The sequence below is a fragment of the Semicossyphus pulcher genome, unplaced genomic scaffold, assembly GCF_022749685.1.
Source record: "Semicossyphus pulcher isolate SPU_LCO1_2020_fin unplaced genomic scaffold, fSemPul1.0.p SCAF_26, whole genome shotgun sequence".
Taxonomy (NCBI): Eukaryota; Metazoa; Chordata; class Actinopteri; order Labriformes; family Labridae; genus Semicossyphus; species Semicossyphus pulcher.
Window position 1 is genome coordinate 3,423,125 of NW_027211700.1, and position 24,171 is coordinate 3,447,295.

General features: G+C 41.7%; 1 protein-coding gene across 1 annotated transcript in view; it reads left to right on the top strand.

Moving 5' to 3' along the window:
* Positions 1 to 24,171, top strand: part of LOC138604539 (alpha-2-macroglobulin-like) — a 34,890-nt gene that overhangs the window by 6,558 nt on the left and 4,161 nt on the right. Inside the window, exons 6-31 of the mRNA XM_069676470.1 lie at positions 618 to 786; positions 889 to 973; positions 1,189 to 1,300; positions 1,388 to 1,514; positions 1,609 to 1,718; positions 2,576 to 2,731; positions 2,954 to 3,184; positions 3,549 to 3,612; positions 4,071 to 4,216; positions 4,379 to 4,528; positions 6,811 to 6,919; positions 10,865 to 10,964; positions 11,609 to 11,834; positions 11,967 to 12,093; positions 13,044 to 13,165; positions 13,898 to 13,949; positions 14,236 to 14,319; positions 14,444 to 14,620; positions 14,782 to 14,863; positions 17,861 to 18,017; positions 18,679 to 18,750; positions 18,946 to 19,111; positions 21,852 to 22,078; positions 22,198 to 22,413; positions 22,809 to 22,927; positions 23,974 to 24,064. Coding sequence (XP_069532571.1) covers positions 618 to 786; positions 889 to 973; positions 1,189 to 1,300; positions 1,388 to 1,514; positions 1,609 to 1,718; positions 2,576 to 2,731; positions 2,954 to 3,184; positions 3,549 to 3,612; positions 4,071 to 4,216; positions 4,379 to 4,528; positions 6,811 to 6,919; positions 10,865 to 10,964; positions 11,609 to 11,834; positions 11,967 to 12,093; positions 13,044 to 13,165; positions 13,898 to 13,949; positions 14,236 to 14,319; positions 14,444 to 14,620; positions 14,782 to 14,863; positions 17,861 to 18,017; positions 18,679 to 18,750; positions 18,946 to 19,111; positions 21,852 to 22,078; positions 22,198 to 22,413; positions 22,809 to 22,927; positions 23,974 to 24,064 — 3,477 coding nt within the window. The remainder of the gene's footprint in view (positions 1 to 617; positions 787 to 888; positions 974 to 1,188; positions 1,301 to 1,387; positions 1,515 to 1,608; positions 1,719 to 2,575; positions 2,732 to 2,953; positions 3,185 to 3,548; positions 3,613 to 4,070; positions 4,217 to 4,378; positions 4,529 to 6,810; positions 6,920 to 10,864; positions 10,965 to 11,608; positions 11,835 to 11,966; positions 12,094 to 13,043; positions 13,166 to 13,897; positions 13,950 to 14,235; positions 14,320 to 14,443; positions 14,621 to 14,781; positions 14,864 to 17,860; positions 18,018 to 18,678; positions 18,751 to 18,945; positions 19,112 to 21,851; positions 22,079 to 22,197; positions 22,414 to 22,808; positions 22,928 to 23,973; positions 24,065 to 24,171) is intronic.

The following is a 24,171-nucleotide window of genomic DNA, read 5'->3' on the forward strand; positions in this document are numbered from 1 at the left end:
GTCACATCACTTGTGGCAAAAGGCGTCAAAAACTTTAAGTAGTCCACAAACCTGTGGGTAACATCACCTTGGGTATGTCCACTTCTCTATACAGTCTATTGAAAGACCATCTGTTTGCCACCAACATTTTAATGCCCCTATGAAAAGGATTGTAAATGTTTACTTTGACGTCCCCTAGATGTAGTTCCAAATAAGACTCACAGTGCTGATATAATATACCCAACAGGTGCAGTAGTTTTACCATGAATATATAATATTCCTGTGAACATGACACCACCCAACTAATCCAGGTAGACTGAAATCGAGGGACTAAGAGATGTACATACACATGTTCCCATGGAAAACCAAAATGTATGACATCACAATACTTTTGAAGGAGAGGATTTTTCGGGGAATGGAGCAGATTTAATTTAGTCTTTCATTAACACAATAATTCAAAAGGTCCCTGCCAGAGTAAAATGAAACATGAACATGTAGATTTGGTTTCTGGTTTCCAGGCAAGGCTTCATGTCTGTGGATAGTATGTTTGTTTCTTCCTTCTTGAAATTCAGATGCTCATGCGGTTAACATAGCAGTTAGCTCTGAATTCAACCTTCACAACCTCTGTCTGTATTTAGGATCCTAATTCAAATCGCATCGCCCAGTGGCTGGATCAGCACATTACTGGTGGTATCCTCGATCTTTCCCATGAAATGATTCCCGAGGCAGTAGAAGGAACCTACAGGATCATCGCCAAGACGGACAAAGAAGAGAAAATAGACCACAGCTTTACCATCAAGGAATACGGTTGGCTGCTGTTACATGTTTAAAGTTACATTGACCTAAATAATGATGTGTGTGTTATCTGTACATTTTCAGCTTTATGATTTTCTGTTTCCTTTGTCTTAGTTTTACCAAAGTTTGAGGTAAAGGTTGAATTGCCCAGTGTGATTTCCCTCCTGGACCGAGAGATCACACTAAAGATTTGTGGAAAGTGAGTGACCAGTCGAACAGGACGTGGAGTTTAACAATGGCACTGTGTGCGTGCGTGCATGCGTGTCAGTGTCAGCCAGTGTTCCACATCTGACTTGAAGGATATTGTGCTGTTTCTTGATTTATCACTATATACAACACTTGCTGTCTATGAGAAGATAGAATCAGGGTACGTTGTTTCAATAAAGCGTCTCTGTGTCCTCGTGCGTCCTGCAGATACACATATGGGAAACCAGTTTCTGGTTCAGTCAAAGCAGAGTTCTGCAGAAGAGTCAGGCTGTATTACCTGTACTCAAGGGGGAATCTTTGCCAGACGTATAACCTGAAAGTGAGTATATCAGATGTTAATACATTTCTTTTTCACTTATTCTATTAATCTTATTTAGTTTGAAATTGACTTGTGATTATCTTGTAGACGGGTATAGACGGCTGTGCTACACAAGCTGTGAAGCTGACTGAACATGAGTTTTTCCACCTAAAAAATTCACGGTACTACGAGGACAAGTTTGTAGTAAATGCTGAAATTGAGGAGAAAGGCACAGGTAGGCTGACTGAATGCTGTGATAATGTTTATTAAGTTATCAACACGAGTTCCTGATCTGATCTGTGATCTGTTTACTGCATGCTACCATCTAGGGGTCACTCTAAAGAGCAGCGGGCAGAGCACATTCACCACTCTCCTCAGAAGTGTCACCTTTGTGGATGTACCTGAAGCGTACAAACCTGGCCTCCCGTTTCAGGGGAAGGTAAATATTCTTATTAACCCTTTGAGAGTGGTCATTTTATATTAAATGAGGAATTCCTGTATTGTTCAACCTGTTACCTATTCTTTATGTTAGCTGTGTGAATTCGTAGGTTCAAAGCGTTATGGAATTGCTCCAGTTGATTGCTTTAGCCAGCAGTTGCAACACTACTGTAATTACTGCAATGTAATCCTTTGGGACAATTCCAGACGAGTAAGTCAAGTCCTCTAGAAGTGCTTATTGTTGCTTTAGGTCTGACAACATCATGGAAAGCATCCCTACAGTATTAAACCACAAAATAAGCTCTCACTGAGGGAGAGGTCTTCATCTGGAATCTTGTGGATTTGAACTGGCAGGTCTCCAGAGTGGAGTTTGTTTGACTACAGATAGCTTAGCTATTTTTATTTGGTTAACCCCCAACCCCACTTTTTTGTTGATGGAAGTAACTTGGAAGAGAACAATTTAACAGCTGTTTTCTCTGTTTGCATCCTTTCTGTTGGTGGCAAAAGGAAGCACTTTAGTAGAAGTTCTTTGATTGGGTGCATTTGTCCTGAAAGATTAAACTGCATACATTACAACCTGTCTTGCAGCTACCGGCTGAATACTGAAGCAATTCAAAACATTGTGTGTCTACTAGTTCTTTAGACCCAAAAAAATGTGGAAGAAAAGGGGCTCATATTATAAAGACACTGAAATTCCCTTCAAATGTCCCTTAATGACCAGCACCACAAGCTTTAAGTTTTTAGTCCGACTAGAACAGCTGCACAGTGGCAAAATGGTTTGTATGCTGGTTAAGTTTTATTCTTTTTACATGTTTAAAGTCTGCTGTGGGTGAACTTCTTCCTTTGAACTGTTTTCAGGTCAAATTGACGGGTCCAGACGACAAACCTGTCACCAATGAAGAAGTGTACCTGTCAGTCAGTAACGAACAAAGTACCACGGTCACTACAGACATGCAAGGGTTCTCTGCATTTTCTTTGGACACCACCAAATGGGAGGGCTCTGTGTATCTAAGGGTTTGTTTCTAGTTGTCACACACTAATCGTTTTCTAGAAGACCTTCAGCACAGGCTGTCTATAAGTAACTACATCTGTTTAGTCAATTGTTAATAAATAAGCAGTTTAAGAAACTTTCCACCCTATTGATCGATGAACAACACAGACCTAAACTCATATATAAGAATTAGAGGTTGATAAGTGAAGGTTGTTGAGTGAAAATTTCAAATGTTGTGTCCACAGGCTTCGCCTAGAGAGATGAAGAACACCTTATTAGTGGCCAAGAGACCCTCACCACAGTACTCTTCAGGCTACATTAAAGTCACAGAATTTTACTCGAAGAGTCACAGCTTTCTGAAGCTCATGCAGGTCAATGGAAAGATCTCCTGTGACCAACCTACAACTGTACGTGCTCAGTACATCATCCAAGGGGAGGAGCTAAAGGAACAGAAAGTCCTCAACTTCTTTGTCCTGGTAAGATTCATGGAAATCAGTGAGACAGCTGGGCGGTAACCTGCTGATTATCTGAATCTCTATAGATTTACTTTGTTATGAACCATTTTGAGGAATGCTGTGTTATTCAAAGTTTGCTTATATACTTATATATATACTAATCACATTATAGGGACACCTCTGAGGAGCTGGAACTGGTGTCGTTGAGTTATTTATTTTAATTAGAGAATACATTTAGTCTTTTTTAAGCCCACATTTAGTTAAGCCTCACAGTCTTTTTTGCAGAAAGGAGGAGGACCTTAATGTGTCGGTTGTTCACTGGATAAAAACATATTCACAGTTTCGTTTGAAAAACACACATCATATTTACCTGTGTTATTTGTAGGTGATGTCCAGAGGAGGAATTAAGCAGCATAGACGTTTCCGAGTGGCTGTTGAAGCAGGGGCAGGTAAGAACTGTTTCCAAAAACCAAAAAATATCTGACTAACATGAAAGTATTTTTCATTTTTTAAGTCAACTTAAGAAATGAGTCCCCAGTAAATACCTCAAATTCTCCCGTTTGAGTGATATGTGGAGTACTTCAACAACTGGTCACAAACATAGATATGGTGTTTTTAAAGTTCCCAACTCAAAGATTTCAGTTAAAGAAATTTCTCTTTGTCCCTTCGCTGTCTTTAAAATTAAACAAATGCGCCCCAAAAATAATCTTTAAAGAAGCTTAATTTCTTCAGGAAAACCTTCTTAGCTTCATACTAATCTAGCAGATTATTATTTGCCCGTGTGCAGCACTGTCTGCTGTTTCAAAGTGTGACTTGTTATTTGCAAAATGAGAACGTGTTTGTTTTTGCTTTTGATGTATTTTGCTTGCTGATGTTTGGGCTTGTCTCTCTTGTGTTCTGTGTCCAGTCAACAAAGGAGAGTTGTCCGTGTCACTCCGTCAGGTTAAAAACCTGGCACCATATGCTCAGGTGGTAGTTTACACTGTGTTGCCCACTGGAGAGACTGTGGCTGATAGCATGGACTTCCCCGTTCAGCTCTGCCTCAAAAACAAGGTACCAACTGAATGACCCATTAGGACTCTTTGTAATATAAAACAATAAAGTCCAATTCTTCAAAGCACGCCTGATACACAAAAGAAATGTGCGTTTTAGATTCTTTGTCTGACCTGATGTCTTCTCATCAGCTCTGACACGACCTCTCTGTGACCTCTGCAGGTGTCCCTGAAGTTCTCCTCTGTTAAACATCTTCCAGCAGAGAAGACCACACTCAGTCTGAAGGCTCACCCAGGCTCCCTGTGCTCCGTCAGGGCCATCGACATGAGCGTCCTCCTGCTGCAGCAAGAGCAGGAACTCACTGTCGACTATGTAAGATTCAAATCTTAAGCGGATCTTTGACCTCTGTTAAAGGGAAATTCTTAACCTTTGACCTTAGCTTTACATATTTTCATAACCAATAAGTTATCTCCAGAAACTTTGCAAAAAGAGCAGATCTAAACCATACCCTTTGTTATATTATTTAGAGACACTCAACATTAATCCACCATGAGCAAGAAAAAGTTTCCTGTAAACAGGCCGAAACCTCGAGCAGAACCAGACTCATTGGTGAGCAGCCGTCTGCTGCGACAGGATTGGCTGAGAAGGTGGGACAGAGGGAGAGACAGAAAGAGAGAGACGGATAAAAAAAGACAGACAAACAGGGAGATGTACACCACGACAAAAACAACAACAGATAATACAGACTTATGGTTACAATGCCAAAAATGAAAAATGTCTAATATTAGCAATAATAACTATAATAACGATAATGTAAGAATGACTCAGAATGATAATTGTAGCAGTTGGAGTCGGCTCCGCTGCGTCAGGGGGTCCACAATAACAATCCTCAGGAACCTGCAAACCAAGGCAGCACAAAACCCCCCAGACAGATACAAATACTCGACTGTGATTGGTCAATCACAGCATCCCGAGACCTGCTATAACTCTAGAGCTGTTGTTTTGGATACCAGTTAACCCTTTAAAAACCAGTGTTAATTTTGGCTATTGTAGATTTAGTCTGTTTATTAGTCACATTTTAATCATTTTTACCCTTTAAAGCTTTAGTCTAGTTTTAGTCGAGGAAAAATCAAAACATTGTATTCCCGTTTCAGTCAATAAAAGTCATTCTTCTCATTGAAACAGTCTGACTGACGCTGACAGCCGAAGATCGCTCCTTTCTGTGCAGAAGAACCGGGTATCTCCAACTGGGTTGCCCAGTTGCAGGAATGCATTGCTTGTATTTTGACAGACAGATTAGATGCACAGTGGGGGAAAATATGCATTTTGAATGTCCGACAGTCCAACACTAACATTTTACTCCCGTCTGGTTTAATTAACGGGAAAAATATATACCTGTGGTCACATTCTTTATTATCAACAATCTATTTTTAGCTCGATCTTTTTTCTGTGACAAAGACGAGACGTTGACGAACATTTTCATTATTTTTGTTAACCAAATTAACACTGTTAATAACACTATTTAACACTATTTTCTGGGAGGGGGTGCAGTGTTAAATGCATCACTCTGGTGCACTTTGAGAAAAAAATTAAGAGCCTAGATGTATGAAGAACTTGTGCTCTTGTAAACAATTTAAATCACCTGACAAATAGCCTAAACTATACACACTTTCACTGCCCGATCAATTGTATGCACACACTGTCAAGCACATCTCACACTCGACAAGTACTCTATTATCTACTATGCCTTTTGCCTGCACTGACCAAAATGAGCTGTCACGTGTGCGCACGGTTTATGGAACTCAAATGCAGTATTGCACAGACACTATACCAAAAATACTTTCACTTCCATTAAAGGTGTATTAAAAATGTAGATATATATTCTATGAAAAACAAATGTAGGCAACAAACTGTAAACAACTGAGTCGGCTGGATTGATTATGTTATATTGTTATCGCATCAAAGGTTTGCACGCATCAAAAATCCAGCCACATGCGTCATAGCAAGCGTCAACAGCCCTGACAACGACACATTGATTGACACATACAGACAAATCCGTGTTGAATTCAGACGGCTGGTGTATTTTGATTGGGTTAGGTAACAATGAGTGGGACAGAACATGATGAAACGCCTATGTAAACACTGAAAACAAGTATGTTATTATTATTTTAAGTGTGGTGAAAACGGGGACAATTTTATGTTTTACAAATATTTGCTGGGACTCTGGACACCCAGTTTGAAACTGGGACAGTCCCAGACAAACAGGTGATGTCGATAGGGGGTGCTGTCGCACCTCCCGCACCGCTACTTCCAATGTGCCTGCCTTTACCCACACCTAACATTGGTTTTCTTATTCTGTTAAGAAAAACAAAAGCTCTGGCACTCAGAGCTTTTGTTTTTCTAGATTTGATTTTCTACCATGCACCCGAAACGGTATTTTGAAACAAAGAGTTGTGCACGCTACTACTGCTGTACTTATTCTATAAAGAACATGTCTTGATTTCAGAGTTGAGAATGAAGACAATGACATGTAATGACACTATGTACAAACTAATATAGAACTCGATCATATTGATGCTGGACTGGCTTGTACCTGCTGCTGACACTGATGACCTATCTGTATTAGTAACGTGCATGTGTGTGTTTTTGTGCAGGTGTACAGTAAGTTGCCCCTGCAGAGGCTGGAAGGATATTCCAATGAGGTCGAGGACTCTGACCTATATCCCTGCTACTTTGACCCTCCTACTACAACACAGCCTTGGCGTACACCTGGGCCTGTATCAACCACATCCCCGGACTGGAACTTTGGCTACATCACGAGCTACACATATAAACCGCCGCAGAGGACGGACGACTCCTACAAAATGTTTAAAGTAGAACATTTTGATCACCTATTAAATAATATGCTTCAGAAGATGTTTATCTATACAAAAATTAAATATCTATCACTATACGAACTATATAAGTATCTATGGTCCTCTATTGAACCACGTATCTCCCTCTTATATTTAGGGCCCAAGCAATGAATGTGATGCGAGCACCCTATTGGACATTTGTCCAAATGAATTGCATATTTGGCAGCTTTCACATGCCCCAAAATCCATGAAACGTGTCACACACATCAGGCCTGGCGAAAAATGTTATACTTTGTGTGTTTAGCGCATTAGTGAGCTTAAATGGCTCCATAGTTCCCTAGAAGTCCCCATGGAGGTTACTTACACCGAAATGTATAAAACTTGGTATGTTTGTTTACCATGTCAAGACCTACAAAAATCCTCTCAGACCCATAGCTAAAACCAAACAGGAAGTCAGCCATTTTGATTTGATTTTCAGATTAAGGTGTATTTTTGGCAATTTACATGGTCCATACTTAACTTCACTCATCGTCATAGCGCCGCCTGGTGGAAAGACACAGTATTAACTTTCATATACAAAGTTCAGTACGCTCAAAATTGTACATGTTTGATGACGTCAACAGATCTACATATAGATGTTTGGTCAAAGTCATAGCACCACCTACTGGTAAGAGCCAGTAGTAACGCCCATATACAATGGCTGGATCTCAAGTGTCTTATTCGATATTTCCTCGTTCCTAGCTCGAATAGGAAGTAGGGAAGTAGTTCCGGACCCGCCATGTTGAGGACCGTCCTAAAGCTCCTATCACTGCTCAGAGGGAATTCTGAGGAGCGATGAGCGTGGATACACGAGAGCAGCCTCCATAAGGCGCCGACACGCCCCCTTATTGGATATCAGTTACTAGGGTTGGGAGGGTTACTTTAAAAATGTTATCCGATACAGTCACTAATTACCTGTTTAAAAAATCTAATCAGTAACGTAATCCAAGTATCCAAATATGAATGTAATGTAACACATTACTTTCAGTTACTTTTAGTTTACTTCAATACTAATTCTGCAATAAAGACAAGAGAAAAGACATTTAAAGTTATATAGCGGTAATTATGCACATTTTAATGTACTCTAAGTATGCAATTCAAACTACTTCACACTCTAACTTCAAGTAAACTGCCATAAATGTATCTAGAGCTTGTGTTTTTACCCACACCATCCTGTCCGCGACCAACACCAGAGTCACAAACAATTTTTCAGTAGTAGAAGAAGAAACAGCAGGTTCTGTGCAGCTAAGGCTAGCAGCTGGTCTTACCTGTTAATGACTCCTGGATAATGACAGCATTTCACAGCTGGAAGGCATAACTGCACTGTCCTTTTCGGAGCGGTGTTGTTGTGTCGTAACGTGTGCGCCTGGGTACATGGTATTATCAGAGACCGTCATGAGACGCCAATTGTTACAGAGCATCTTTGATATTATATCGTCTTCATTTAAAAATGTATTTTTAAATTGTAATTCTGCCAGTAATCCCCATTTTTAATAAATTACCCCTTTTTTTAATATAACCGTAACGGAATAGAGTTGCTTTTTTTTTGTATTCTAGTTATGTAACGCTGTTACTTGACTCCGTTACTCCCCAAGCCTGTCAGTTACTGATTGGACGCTGCAGCAGATCTGACTGGTGAAACTTCACATCAGCTGAGTTTCATGACAGAGAAAGGAAGACATAACAGACTCTAAAGAGTGCCTTGAAACCGCCTATAAACAACGTCAGTATAAAGAGTTGGTATTTGACCACCTGGGATCGTATTTAGCATGAAATAGACCATCTACTAAACTCAACAGACTGTATAACTGCCAATTTGATTTGTTTTCTGCGTCACCATTTATCAACAAAATCTGTTAATTGCTGGTCTGAACATCAAAAGCAGAAAAAATAAATCAATTCCCATTAAAATTCATTTATAAAAAGATCTCTAATTGTGATCAGATTTTTCTCCCCGTCACCGATTCAGATTCACGTGAGGCTGATGATAAATGAGCGTCAGCTTAACGTCATTTCTATTTTTCCTAAAACTTTTAGACTTATAATAATAATTGTCATAGTTTTTGTAACTCCATTAAAGTATTAAGGTTTACTAAATAATTACTTTGCAATCAGAATATCAGCATTTATAAATGCCAACAATTAATTAATATAAAGGAATTGTTCCAGTAAAAAAGGTTTGAATGGTTCTACATAGCACACAGAATAAACACAGACTGCAGCCTGTTCTTCCTGGCAGGTGTTTGTCAAACAGGTAACAGGATATAGATTGAAAACTCTGTTATTCAGTTCATTGTATTAGAATGAATACAGTGCACATGCTAGCAGACACAAACAGCTGTTAAAGCCGACTGACTGATGATTCAACGGTAATCAGCTGAGGCAGTCATCACAAGCAGACGTCGCTTGATGTGACGCTTCATGTCTTGTCTTTTAGTCATTTCCTCTCTCCTCTCGTCTTTCCATGCATCCCGAGTGGGAGGGACTAAGATGCAAGGAAAAAATGGAAGTAAGGGATGCATGGATGCAATTTAAGAGACTTGAGATCCAGCCAATGTTCAGTCTGCTCCATTATAGTCCCAGCCTGAACAGATCAACATATGAATTTGGTTCATGCTGATAGCACCACCTACTGGTGCATAGCCCATGGCTGCAGCACATGCTGTGGCTCATGCACACCCTGCGGCTGTAGCACACCCCAACATGCGCAAAGGTGCCAGGGCCCGTTTATTTAATGTTATTTATATTCCTATCCTACACGTCTAACACTTTTTTCCCCTCCTCTTTCGCTCTGTCTATTAGGGCTGTCCCGAACCTCTGCACTTTTGCTGTTAGCTCAGTCATTATAAACACTAAAACAACTGTGACAGGACTGAAGAGTAGAAAAGTAGTCTGCTGGAATCGTTTTCTTGTGCGGCTGACAGCCAGCACTTATGGAAAAGCTGACAAATGTACATCTTATAGTTATAACATGAGACTCGTGTAGGTGGCCTGTCTATTGTTTGTGTTGTGTGGAACGTAATGACAAACTTTTTCTGCCATTTGTTTCCCCCAACCAGCAGCAAACACACTCTTAAGTAGCAAGTTATAAACATAATTTCCACCACACCATAATTCGAAGATTTATGTATGAAAAGAAATGAACTGCTTATCTTAAACCTAGCCAGGCCTAGGGCTCTAAGAGAAGGTGTCTAACTATTTACAGCATTTCAACAAAACTTGAAGTGAATACAAAACTTGCAAGTGGCTAGTGGTCTGCTTCAATCCATATAAAACATGTAGCTGCGAGGGATACCGCCCTACTGTTCTGTGTGGTATTTCACTTTATGTACTTTAGCTGAACAGTAGTGTACAGTTGTGAGCAAATCATTTACGATATAGGACTTGACAATTTCTCTCTCTCCCCCTTCTAGAAAATTGGAATGAAAATTCTGACCAACTCTGACGTGACAAAACCTTACAAATGCTTTATAAGGACTAATGATGAGAATCCAGTTTTTGGTATGTTTGATTGTTTTGTAATATCCATTGATTCCTGTGTTATTTGATATTTGAAAACACCCATTATACTTTAAACTTAATGGTAATCAGTAGAGCACGATGTGCTGTATAATGTGGCTTTCATTGATGAAGTTCCAGCTAAATTCACAATAGAGACTATTAGAACATACTTCACTGAGACCTCGATCTGGAAGCTGGTTTGTGTGAGCTAAGTTTAGATCAGTAATTGGATTTTCTTTTTATATCCATATTTTCCTACATTTCATAGAGGCATTCGAAACGATCATGCCAGACACAATGTCACCGGCTACAGCTGGTGCGACAAGGAGAGAAGAGGCACAGATGGAGGTGAAGAAGACAGGTGTCAGGACGTTCTTCCCTGAGACCTGGATCTGGGACCTAGTTCCTGTGGGGTAATAATGAAATATTCTATGTAAAGGTTCATAATATTATAAATATATAGATCAGATTGGGTATTTATTTGGATAAAACCTCCAGTAGTTTTTCAAAACTTCGAGTGGGATTGGGATCACAATCCTACTGAAAGTTTCCAAATTTAGGGTTGTAAAAGAATTACAGGATTTTGATTTTGTCTCTATGAAATAAACTACCAAACAGCATCAATATCAAACATGAAACATTTGTACGTATAACTAATGACGCTGGTAATCTCTAATCCTCGAGCACCACATTTGTGTTTTTGAATGATTGTTGGTGATCCAGCATGCTAAAGCACTAATCTATGGAAACCGTGATTGTGAACGTTAACTAACAAGAGTTGACATTGTGAGCATGTTTTCCTACAGCCTCAAAGAGCTGTTAGCGTAGCTGTAGACACTCTGTCTTGTAAGAAGTTGTTCTGGGTGCTCGGGTGGTGCAGGAACAGGGTTCATAGTACATGTTAAAGACAAATGGGGCATAATGATCATAATTTATTGAGCAGTCAAAATGAGATACTTCTCATGAACTTTTTCAAATTTTTCTGAGCATATTCATGTTGTCACTCATAAAACTTTAAGGCTCAACTCCAGGATCTCTTTCCTGTATGTTTGTGCAGAGACAGTGGGTCGGTGAATGTGGAGAAAACCGTCCCTGACACCATCACCAAGTGGTCAGCTGGAGCTTTCTGTGTCTCCTCTGTGGGCTTGGGCATTTCACCCAACGTCGGACTGACCGCCTTCAAGCCGTTCTTTGTCAGTCTCACCCTGCCCTACTCTGTCATCCGGGGGGAGGTGTTAACGCTCAAAGCCACCGTCTTCAACTATCTCTTCAAATGCATCATGGTAGATATTCACAGATGGATTTAACTTAATGGGTTTAAGAGTATGATGATGCAGTCTGTGAGTTACAGATGAAATTCTCTCTCTTTGCATTTATTATTCTGTTTCTCTGACCAAGTGTCTTTCTGTTTGCAGGTAAGGGTTACACTGGCCACATCAGACCAGTTCACCTACAGAGAGTGTGATGGCTGCCAGTACAGTGGGTGTCTGTGTGAGGGGGAGAGCAGGACCTTCTCATGGATGGTATCTCCAACTGCCTTAGGTATTTATACATAACTGACAATGCTGGGTCATGACCAGTTTGTACTGGACGGGTGAACATTAATATTTCTTAAAAAAAATTAGATAGAAAACGAGGGGAAGGATGGAGAACAGAGGGAAGGGATGCAGGAACAAGGAGGAGGATGAGTTGAAAAGCAGATAGGAAGCCAGTCCCTTCAGGAAGTTGCATTGTTGTGTTCCCGCAAATTCATGCAAATTCATCCGTTACAACTTTTCCACAAATTGAACCAACCGTCCTATTTTTCCTGCAGGTATTAAGTCATTTACGTCACCAAACTCAGTTCTTTGATATTGGAAATATTGATACCCTGAGTACTACAATGTTATATAAACATCTGAGGGTATATTTTACTGTTTCTTAGATATCTCTGGGATCCTGCATGCTAGAGACTGACTTTTTTTGGCTGTAAAGCAGACAGCTGTGCCATTCTGACGAGGCTCTGATGTGATCGTCTCACTTTTATGAGCTTCCTTATCCAGCCTCAGTGTCTTTATGGAGACAATACAGTGAATCCACGATAATAAATCCAATCCTATTATCATTCATCCATGTTTTTGTGCTGTTAGCTGTCCACTTAGATGTAGATTCTCCTTTGAGCTTATTGATATCATTGTAATGTGCACATGTAGGGCGCACGGAGCATTTCATGACAATTGACTTTAGTGTCATTCGCTTTTTACACATGGTATTTGGCATCTTGACACGGAAATTGACAGGAAATTATAACAGAAGACAAAAAGCTCGCTCAGCCAATAGGTGGCTTTATTGGAGCGTTTGTCCCACTCGCTCACAGTGGACAACAATCACAGCAAATACCAGCAAAATCCTGGAGGGACTGGGAAGCTGTCCCTGTACAAACACTGTCACAGGGAGCAGTAATCAGTATTCGGCCCTGAATTTAGAATAATACTTTGTATGTGTTCACACAGGTCAGGTGGATCTGAAGGTCAGTGGAGAGGCCCTCAAGACCAAAGCTCTGTGTGGCAAAGAGGTGCCCACCGTCCCCAACATGGGCCGAATCGACACAGTGGTGCGCAAGCTGCTGGTGGAGGTCAGTGACTGTCAAACACAAACATCTGAGCAACTGCTCACAAACGCTTTGACCTTCCTGGGGTCCATTCTCATGCTGCTCTGTGACACAATGTACCCCAAGGAGCACAAATCATCACTACACCATCATGCAGGGCCTGAGATGTTGGACCAATCAGAAAGGGACAAACCAAAATGAATTCATAAAGAGGTTAACAGATAAATCATTGGAATTTTTTACATGCTTTATATGAGCTACAATAGATACATTTCCTTCAAGCCTGCATTCAATCATTCATATTAGTGTGTTTTATGTTAGCTTACACTGATTTATGATATTAGCAGTTCTACTTAATACACCACAAACATGACGTATTTACACAGGACAACCTTGGTTATACAACGGGAGTGAAATGTGAGGTGGAAAAGATACCTCACGCCCGCAGCCACTTACCATTGATTTATTTACGTTTACATTACACTGACTTTTTATGCGTTTACCGATTGACGTTAGTCACTCGCAGGCAGACAACAAGTAGCATTTCCTGTACCTGCTTCACAATAAAAGCCCCCTGCTGGTTCGCAAACAGAAACCTTTTAATGTGAAGGAGCATCAGAGAATGATGGGCTTCATCATTGCTTACAGCCATTGGTCATATTTAGGCTTCCCAAACACAATTTTAATAAGGGACAATTAGTGTGTTTAACAACAACATTTTTTACTATTATCACTCTCTCTGTCTCTCTCCACCAGGCTGAAGGAACACCGCAGATGGAGGCTCATAATGCTCTTCTCTGTCCTAAAGGTGAGCATCACAGACGACCTGTGTATCAGCTTCTGTTAACAGTGTGAAAACTGGGACACCAGATGAATCCATCTTTAACTGTCATTATGTCATGGAGACCTTTACAAGGGTCAGAGATCAAAGTTTGCAGTGCTTCAGTGTCAGGGATAATTGAGTCATATTGGTCTCTTACTCATAGTAGTAGTAGTAGTAGTAGTTTAGTGTGTGTGTGTGTGTGTGTGTGTGTGTGTGTGTGTGTGTGTGTGTGTGTGTCATTAATGTGTTGCCTCTCCTGCTCTGTTACCAGGAAAGCCTGTGGAGAAGACGATCTCTCTCCAGTTGCCTGAGAACTTTGTGGAGGGGTCAGCCAGAGCTTCTGTCACCGTACTAGGTAAGTGATCTATTTTGACTATGATTGCACATCAGATGTTAATGCTATGCTAACTCAACCTTGTAAGCATAAAAAACTCAGCAGTGTCTAATAAGTTAAACATTTTGTGCTGTTTCTCCTGCAGGTGACCTAATGGGCGGGGCCTTGAAGAACCTGAATAATCTCCTGCGCATGCCGTATGGCTGCGGGGAGCAGAACATGCTGCGGTTTGCTCCTAACATCTTCATCCTCGACTACCTGAAAAGCACGAATCAGCTGACCAAGGAGATTCTGAACAAAGCAACACACTTCCTTGAGAGTGGTGAGTTGTTTTGTGGGAACCGAAATGAATGTTAAAAAGACAAATTTCATGTATGAACCCTCAACATCTCCACAGATGCCTTCCAGGACTTTTGCAGCCTCTTGCATTGTTCTTACACATTTTCTTAATTTGATGGTTTTGTTCATGTACGTGTTTTTCAGGATATCAGAGGGAACTTTTATTCAAGCATAGCGATGGCTCCTACAGCGCTTTCGGAGGTAGATCTGGGCCTGGAAACACCTGGTCAGTACACTACGCCAAGTGAGATAACGTGTGGAAGCTGCTGAGGACACAAACATTAGACCATGAGATGGTGTAACAGCCACAGTCTGTAGAAACTGGTTACAACTTCGATTCAAGTGGAGAAAATCTGAATTGAAGAAAACCATTTTGTAATTTTTTTTTAGCAATAATGGAGCACCTGTCAAAACTCGAAATAATAAACAAAACATGAAAGAAAAACAGCTGAGGAGGAGAACATTAAAGTATAAAATAAGAGTAACAGATATGGAGATCTGGATGACTGCCAGAAGCGGTGCTTTAGCGTTGGATATGATCCGTCTCGCTCATGCGCAGGTCGAGCATACTTTATAAGTCATGTTACCTGGGGTATACGTCTATAAGCCTATGTCATCACAAAAGATGCCCCTACAGAATCTTCTCACCAAGAAGTGATAGAGAATTCTGATGGTCACTCACAGAACTGTAGTTACATCTGTTCTATGTCTTCCTTGGCGCTGCTGTATGTAGCCATGCCTGAATCAAAGTGCACGTGCATCCTCGTCAGCAGGGTTTGGAAGCAGATCTTCCTTTCCTTGAGTGCTCATGTAATTACAGCGGGAATGCTAAATATGAGTTTCCAAAATTAAAATCAAGTAAACTCCCTCAGTAACAAGGAAAAACACTTACTGGGGAGCATTAACCGCTGTGAAGTGGGCATGCTCAATAACCATAGTTTTCAAACTCAAATCAAATCACTCTGAATCCAAAAGCTAAGCCAATTGCGAGGTAGCAGACTCTTCATGAAACTCGGGAGCTCCCGTTGCACTCTGAAACTAGTGACAACACTTGTCCGAAAACAGGCTCCCTTTACTCACCTCTTTCTTTGTAATGTGAGGAAATGTTTAAATGCAGTCACGCTAAGCTTTGCAGCACTTAAATGGAGACCAGGAAACCAACTCTCTTTTCTCATCTCTTCTTTTCTTTAATTCCCCATAATGTGAGCTATTCACACACTGTTCACATCTAGCTGAAGCGCTAAGCATCTACGCAATGAGGAACTGAGAATACAGACAAAACACAGGACGAACACAAGCAGATAATCTGCGGATTACTTGTGAGAAGATTCAAGGTGACCTTTTTTGTGGTAGCCTACAGAGATATAGATATCCAGTACTAAAGCACTGACTGTGGCGAAACAGGAAGAATCAAATACAACATTTCCTATTGCCACTGAGTGGCGTTATGATTATATTTGAATATTGAAATGTAGAAGTTTCTTGGCTCGTCATACTGGTCAAGCTGGTTGAACCTTACTGCAGGGAATGCTTCCTTTTAAGGGTGCACCAGGGAGCCATTTTGAACGACCATTCAAAATATTTATTAGACATTGAAACTTTCTTCAACTGTGACGTGATGTGTGCAAAAAGTTCTGTGAGTTTTTGAGCACCTTTATACCCTCAAAAAATGGGGCTAGGAATTTAAGAAAGGAGGTAAGAAGGAAAGTGAAGGGAAAAGATACTTTCTGCTTTTTTTATTATGTAATAGAATGCTCGGGACCTAAAAAGTATAAGTTAAGTACTTTTATACACACTTGAAAGCTACTTATTTTATGTTCTCGCTTCTTTCACACACCTGTCACTACGTTGACGTTGTTCAGTTTTGTACCAGAATAATATTAATAATATAAATGTTCACGATCATATAATTCATGATCTGTTTTGGTTGCGTCAGTGGCCAGAGAACATTTTGAAGAAAAAAAATCAAAGCTTTTCTGTCAAACTGGGAACATTTTCAGCTGAAATCTTCCACTTGATTTGATGAGAGAAAACAAAATGACACACAGACGCAGTGGGACGTGTTTGGCACCATGCGTCCTAAAAATTTACTTTGTGGAGAAACCTGCCAGAAAATATTAATATATGCATTTAATGGGCTTAAAGCACAGTGCCTCTGGGGTTTTGCTCTTTAAAAGGGTATTGGGCAGTTTGGCAGGTTGTGATTTTGTGTGTGGGTGTGTGTTGAAGAGGAGGGGGAACTAGGACTCTCAAGTGTTAAATTCCACTTGAAAATGGGCTGGAATTGTCTATATTAAAATACCAAGTCAAGAGAGGGGTAAATTACCAGGTGTAATATGACAGACGTCGATAATAGAGATAAAGATTTCAGCACCGTGCCAGGGTTTTTAGCCTCTTTTACCTCCACTGTTTTAGTTTTTAGCCACAAAAAAGTATCTTTACTTACATATTTAAATCAAAACAAAAACCCCCAAAAAAACGTGTATAGTGACAGGGGTGGCTGGTAGGGTTGACCCCGCTAAATATTATCTCTTAAATGTGTGTTTTTCCCTCGGTGCTACAGAGATTTAATGTCTTTTAGCTTGTTTTGTTTTCAAGGTAATATTCTTACTAATGTAATAAACCTCAATTTCAGACATAGCAGGCTGTTTCCAGTGAAAAAGCTGCACAGCTTCAAACAGTAGACAGACAAAGCAGCCGAGTGTCAGATATTTCCCTCATGAGTAATTATTGGGATGGACTTTGACTGAAACATGATCAAAGATGATTGCTAATGTTAATATGTCTACTGGATGTGTGAATTGTTTGCAAACACATTGAACTCTGTTAATCCATTTTAAATCAATGTCAGGGGTCAAGGGTTTCCTGCTGACCCCAAGTGGACAAAGGATGCAAATGTTGCACTTATGATACTTTTAAAGGTTCACAAAAATATTTGAAGTGTTGAGAAGGGTTGACTCCCTCCATATTAATATAAGTTCAACACCATGTGAAGTGTAATTTGTCTATAAATCCCTCAGACGCATTACATCGGAATTATGAGAATACACGATCTATGTTCATGTTATGGGATGTGGATCTTTGCTGCAGTTGTTGTGTGCGCTCTGAGGGAATATCATTGTTTTGTTGTGGGTGTTTTGTAAAAAATATTCCTTTTGTGTGTGTGTGTGTGTGTGTGTGTGTGTGTGTGTGTGTGTGTGTGTGTGTGTGTGTGACCTTTTAGGCTGACCTCCTTTGTGATGAAGTCCTTTGGCGGGGCGAAACCATACATCTTTGTGGATGACAAGCCCATCACAGAAGCTAGGGAGTGGCTGTCCAGACTCCAGCGACCTGACGGCTGCATCAAATCTGTGGGGAAACTCTTTAATAACCGCATCAAGGTAATTACATCTGACTCTCTCGTGGTTAAACAAGACTTTAGAGTAAACAAAGATTGCAGATGACGGGCAGGAAGAACTGGTGATGATATTTTTTGGACTTTTTACTGAAAATTCAGGAAGAAAAAAGAACAAACTGTGAATGAAGTGGTGGACACGGCTTGAACATGGGCTGTACATGGGCTGTACTCCGTTTGCTTTTGTCGTCATGGCTGTGGTTGTTGTGCTTTCTTCTTCAGTCAGCTTGCTTCCCCATTGCCTATTGTTTCGTTCCACGTGACAATTCACCGAGTGCGTGCTTGGCTGTCATCAGGGTTCCCCCCACACAAAAAGGATAACGGATTGTAAATATTGAACATGTATAATATTTCCGATTTGAAATCGGTGCGACCACGACGGCCTTCCGAGCAGATCACAGGAAGTAGAATCACTCTTCACATACCTCACACCACAGGAACATCTGGCAAGATAATCTTTGAACCATGAAAAATTCGGGACTTTGCTTACGATTGTCTGAAGGGGGGAACGGACCCAATATCAGCCCAATTATCATGTAGTGTGTACCCTGCTTAAAGTTACAGCCCTAACCAAAGCAATGACAGTTTTGGTGTCCCATATATACATTGTATCATTACTGAGTGTATCAATATATATTTTCCATCAGGGAGGAGTGAGTGACGACGTGTCTCTAACAGCCTACATTACTGCTGCCCTGCTGGAGCTGGACACCAATAAGGTGAATCTCACGTCTCTGGTGCTCATCAGACCGCCGTGTTCAGCTCGGACTCTGATCACCTGTTTTAAGTCACCCTTCATTTAATATTATTTTTAAACCTAGTAAAAGTTATACAATTGGATTAACAAACGTGGGTAGATTTCTGCGTATTTTCCAGCACTCTGTCTCATTTGTGTGTCTTTCTGTGATGTTCAGGACTCTTTAGTGCAGAACTGTCTGAAATGTCTGAAGACAGCAGTCGAAGGTAAGATGGAAAACCTGTACACCACCGCCTTGATGTCCTACGCCTTCACTCTGGCTGGAGACGAGGAGATGAGGAGCAAACTCATAATACGGCTTCATCAGAAATCCATATTAGAAGGTTAGACCGTGAAACCTCAGCAACAACATCTGCACATCCTACAACATTTTTACCTCTGTCACTGAGCAACATCAAACTAAAATATCTGACAAAAATAGACACATTCCACTGCCCAAAATGCTTTATTTTTTATTTTTTATATGAAATAATTGAAATTATAACAGTTAAAGTTGTAGTAGAAGAGACAAAGTGTCAGTTGAGTGAATTTTATTTCAGTTTAAGATGAAGTTCAAACATCAAGAAGCCCTCTTTGCAGCCTCTGTGGTGGACTTGATGGCTCTCCTTCTGGCAGCTCCTGTGATGCCATCAGGGTGTAAACCTTGAACAGTGAATGGCCAGCAAAGCCTCTACACCCCACCTCGACAGGCTGCTTGGAAGAGGCAGATTTTAGCACCACATCTCACAGACTCACTCTTGGACTCATACACCGCTTGGACCATGAACTTGATGTGCCGTGGTTCAGCCTGCCAGATGTCCAGGTTATCTTCCTCTCAGGCACTCCCACCTTGTCGATGCTCCTTGCTGCCGCATGGTCATCATCCTGCTGGTCCGCTCCTCCTCAAAAACTGCCCATACCCTGCCTGCCCCTTTGCCACTGTGCCCACTAGAGCCTTGTCTCAGTCGAGACTCTGCTTGCTCAAGACCTTCCTGGGGCTCCACTTCCTGCCTGTCGGCACCATAATGCCTGCTGATGCCACTTTAAAGTCCCGACAGAGCAGTGCCTCTCTTGTGCGTTTAACTCTGAACTCCTCGAAGGCTGGAAGCGTAGCTTTCACCATCTTTCCACTCCTCGACACTATGGACCTGGATTTGGTTGGTTTGACGCTCATACTTGCCTAGGAGATGAGCTTTTCCAGGCAGAATCCATCTGCCAACAGGTACTGAAGCAGTGGTGACAGTCAGGTCATCCATTAAGACCCTGATGGGGGGGCTCCCAAATGCCAGACTTGGACAGCGGGCCTCTGCACTCAGTCTCAGCTGCTTTGACTACCATGTCCATGGCAAGGGCAAAGAGAATAACTGAGATAGTGCACCAAGTTATGATCCCTTTTTCCAGCCAGTGCCAGTAAGATGTTTCGCTCCCAGAAGTCACTCTAAGCCTGAAGTTCCCATAGTAGTTCTGTATGAGGTCCTTTATCTTGCTGGGAACATGGTGCCGGATACAGGGTGGCCTCAACCACAGCACAACCAGGTCTTCCTTCCCTTCACAGGCTTCCCTTATGAGCTGGGTGACCACTCCAGTGTGTTGTAGGCGCCCTGGGACTCCCAGGATGCCACCTTTCTGTATTGAGGTGTCGATGAACCCATTTTTTAGGAGGAAGCCTGTCATCCTTCTGGATAGGACGCTGAAAAAAATGTGAGAAGTGAGATGGATCTGAACTGCTCCAGCTTGGTTAAGTTCTCTTCCTCTGGAATCCAGACTCCCTTTGCTTGGCTCCACTGTACCCCTTTGCTAAATTACTCGCAACATCTTCCAGAGGATTCTGAGGTGCTCTGGGCAGCACTTGTACACTTTATAGGGTATTCCACTGGGTCCTGGAGCAGAACTGGCCCTGGCTGTTGTAACCTCCTCTTGGATTTCCTTCAAGATGGATTCTCTAGTGTTGAACTCCACCAAGGGGGCTGGTATGTCCAAAAGGGCTTTCTGGGGTCCCAGCTCTCGCTCTCTATCTGGGTCACTCAGAGTAGTGTGCAGGAAGTGATTTATCTCTTCCTTTGAGCACTCAAGATGACCACTTTGCTTCTGTCCAAACAGCCCCGTGTAGAAAATGAACGCAGCTTGCATCCTGGCTCTCTCTCTCTATCCTCCGTCTTCTGTGCCATTCAGCTCTCGGAAGGGTCATGAGTTTCTTCATGATGATGTAACTTAGTTGCATTTTTGACCTGTTTTGCCAGCCCCCTAAGCTCTTGATGCAGTTGGTGGATCTTACCTGCTCTTCAGTTTACGGTGGGTGTAGGTGGATCTAGTGGTCTTGTGCTACTAGACACCAAACTTCACAGCTGCAAAAATTACAATGATGGTGGTCAAAGTCTGGAGTCATCTCTCTACATCTCCCCTTGCTGTTGAGTTGATGATTATGGCTGGGTCCTCATCAAACTTGTGAAACAGCCTGTGCTGCTATGCTGGAGCCCACTTGATCGGATGCTGCAGAACTACTTTGCTAGCAAGCTTAGCACCTGGAGGTTCTGGGCTCTGTGGGGTGTCTCCAGGCCAGGCTCCTCCTGCATCTCACCAGGCATGATTCCTGAGCTTTTCATCTGGCCCTGATGGATTTTTAGGCCCCGATCGTTCTTGCAGCAGATGCATCTACTTGTCTTCATCACTAATCCATTATCCAAGGTCGTCATCGTTTGTTCTGTCCCCCTCTCAGGCTCTGTTGGGGGTATGTATCTGTGGGTGGATCTGTAGCTCGCTTGGGTTCTTCCTTATGGAAAATGCAGGTTGGGCTGCTACCCCTTCCTGCCCTGGTTGTCGTCTTTCCATGCTGTCCACTGTTTCCAGTTGTCACAAATATTCATTTTAAAAAATATGTCTTTGAGAATATTCAACTAAAATAGCTTAGTTCTGGTTATTTGAAGGCTGGAAAGGCAAAGATGAGATGGTAATTACCATGATCTGGGAACCCAGTATCAATGCAAGACTGAAATCTGCACAGTCCTAACTAAATTGACATGTACTCATTAATTGAACTGATATGCTCACAGTATCTAATGAATGCATTTCTGTTCTCTCTGGCAGGAGTCTCCCGTCACTGGGAAAAGCCAGACACTGGGAACAGTGTCCCAACACGTCCAAGCTTTTCCTGGAGACGTCCAGTCTCCCTGGATGTGGAGATGACCTCCTACGTGCTGCTGGCTCTGCTCTCTGGTCCCGTCTTGCTAGGCTTTGATCTTGGTTACTCTGCAGGCATTGTTCGCTGGCTCATTCAGCAGCAGAACCCGTATGGTGGCTTCTCCTCCACTCAGGTAGGGCAGACCGCACACACACACACACACACACACACACACACACAGAGGTGCTTTTTATGAAGCCCTTTATACATCTGACAGTTTTTAATGACACATTTAACCTCTCCACTCTTCAGGACACCGTAGTGGCCCTCCAGGCTCTGGCTAAGTACAGCGCTGCCACCTACAGCAAGGACAGTGAAACTACAGTGACGGTGACGTCAGCTGGAGGCCAGAAGAAAAAGTTCACTGTGGATCAGCGCAACAGGCTGCTGTACCAGGAGGAGAAGCTGAGCGAGGTGCCCGGAGAGTACACAGTGGAGGCTAAGGGAAAGAGCTGTGTGCTGGTACAGGTAAGAGCAGAGACAGAAAGAGCCCAACATATTTAGCAGGAACATGAGATTGAACTGAAAATGGGTGAGGAAGACGAAGGCAAGTCAGAGGTTAAAGAGAAGCCCTGACTTGAGAAGGTTCTTTTACTGCTAAGTTTAGCACACCTGCTTATACTAAACTCTCACTGTTAATCTGCTGCTACACGTTCCTTCGAAAGTCTTTGTAACATATTCACAGAAATGTAATGTCTTTTGTCTTTTAATCGTTAAACTATTTCTTTATAAAAGATCTTCACTCTGACACTTTCACATCTCAAAATGTTTGTCTATATATAAGAAATTAAACATCTTCTGAACCTGGAAATCCCAGTATATTTTTGGTAGTTTGAATTTAAATTGACCTCCACTCTCCACAGATCGCGATGCATTACAACATCCCTCCGCCCCCCGACTTCTCCACCTTCAGCATCTCCACCAGCACCCAAGCCCAGTGCAACACCAGCCGTCCTCAGTTCACCCTCTTCGTGCAAGTCAGGTATTGTGTGTGTGTGTGATGAATAGTGATTGGTAGTACACATAAAAGTTATATTAATGGTGGTATTTTAAATGTATCGTAGTCAAATTGCATCAGCAAACATTGGTATCATGTAACACAGAACCAAAAGTTTCTGCGACTGGAAAGAGTTTAGCTGTTTAATTTTGAGCCCGGTTTGAAAAATGTTTTTTCCTTTAAAATAACCTTCACATAATCCAGCTTAAAAACCATGTCACAAACTATAGACTGCATGAAGCGGACATAGCCACTAGGGATGCACAGATACCGACACCAGTATCGCGTATCGGGTGGTATCAGAGGCCAAGTACTCATACTCAGTACTCATAAAACTACGACAAGTACCGCAGCCGAATACCACTTTACAGCTTGACGTTAGCCTCCCGTTAGTTAAGCAGGCAGGCGAAGAAGGAGCACTTTTCAGCTAAAGGCTTAGTCCTCACAGACAACACTAACGTCCACTCACGGCCAAACTGAAGCTAAGAGAGTGTAACATGAACATCAAGGCACTATATGTGGTATGTTGTGTTATACTGAAATCCACTCAATGTGTTATAGGTTACATGAAAGTAAAATGTGTGGCAGTGCCATGTTTGTTAAGTAAAACAGAGTGGACTGTTAAAATGCAACCGTTGCATCATTCTGCCGATTTACTTTGTTACAGTCAGAAAGTGAGGAACATCTGATGAAACTGAAACATGCTTTTAAAGTCGTTATGAGAACTGTTATGATATTATTAAGTACTCGTATTTGAACAAGACATTTTTTAAGTTGCCTTGGTAGCAATTTGTCAATCACACAGTAGCCGTGCCCAAAAGCGTACCCATTTAGTGGTTTAGTGGATTACAGATATAAGGCATTTTTGTATAGGCTTAATTTTCCTACCCAGAGGATGTCTTCTTATATACAATTAAACATTTTGGAAACTTGAAACTTTTGAGTGGCCAATTGGAAGTGAAGCCACATGTGAGTGTCACTGTTCCGTGGTGTTTGACTGTGCGTGTGCGTGTGTGTATGTGTGTGCACAGGTATAAAGGCAACAGAGCGGAAACAAACATGCTCATCATCAACATCAAACTGCTATCCGGATACATTCTGAATAAGGACTCTCTCAGTCTGGTCAGTTCCTCCTGAGTTGCACACATTTAAACCACTCTTCACTGCATGGCCAAATCTCTCACAGTCTTCATTAGAAATGTTCCGATACCATTTTTTCCCCGTTATCA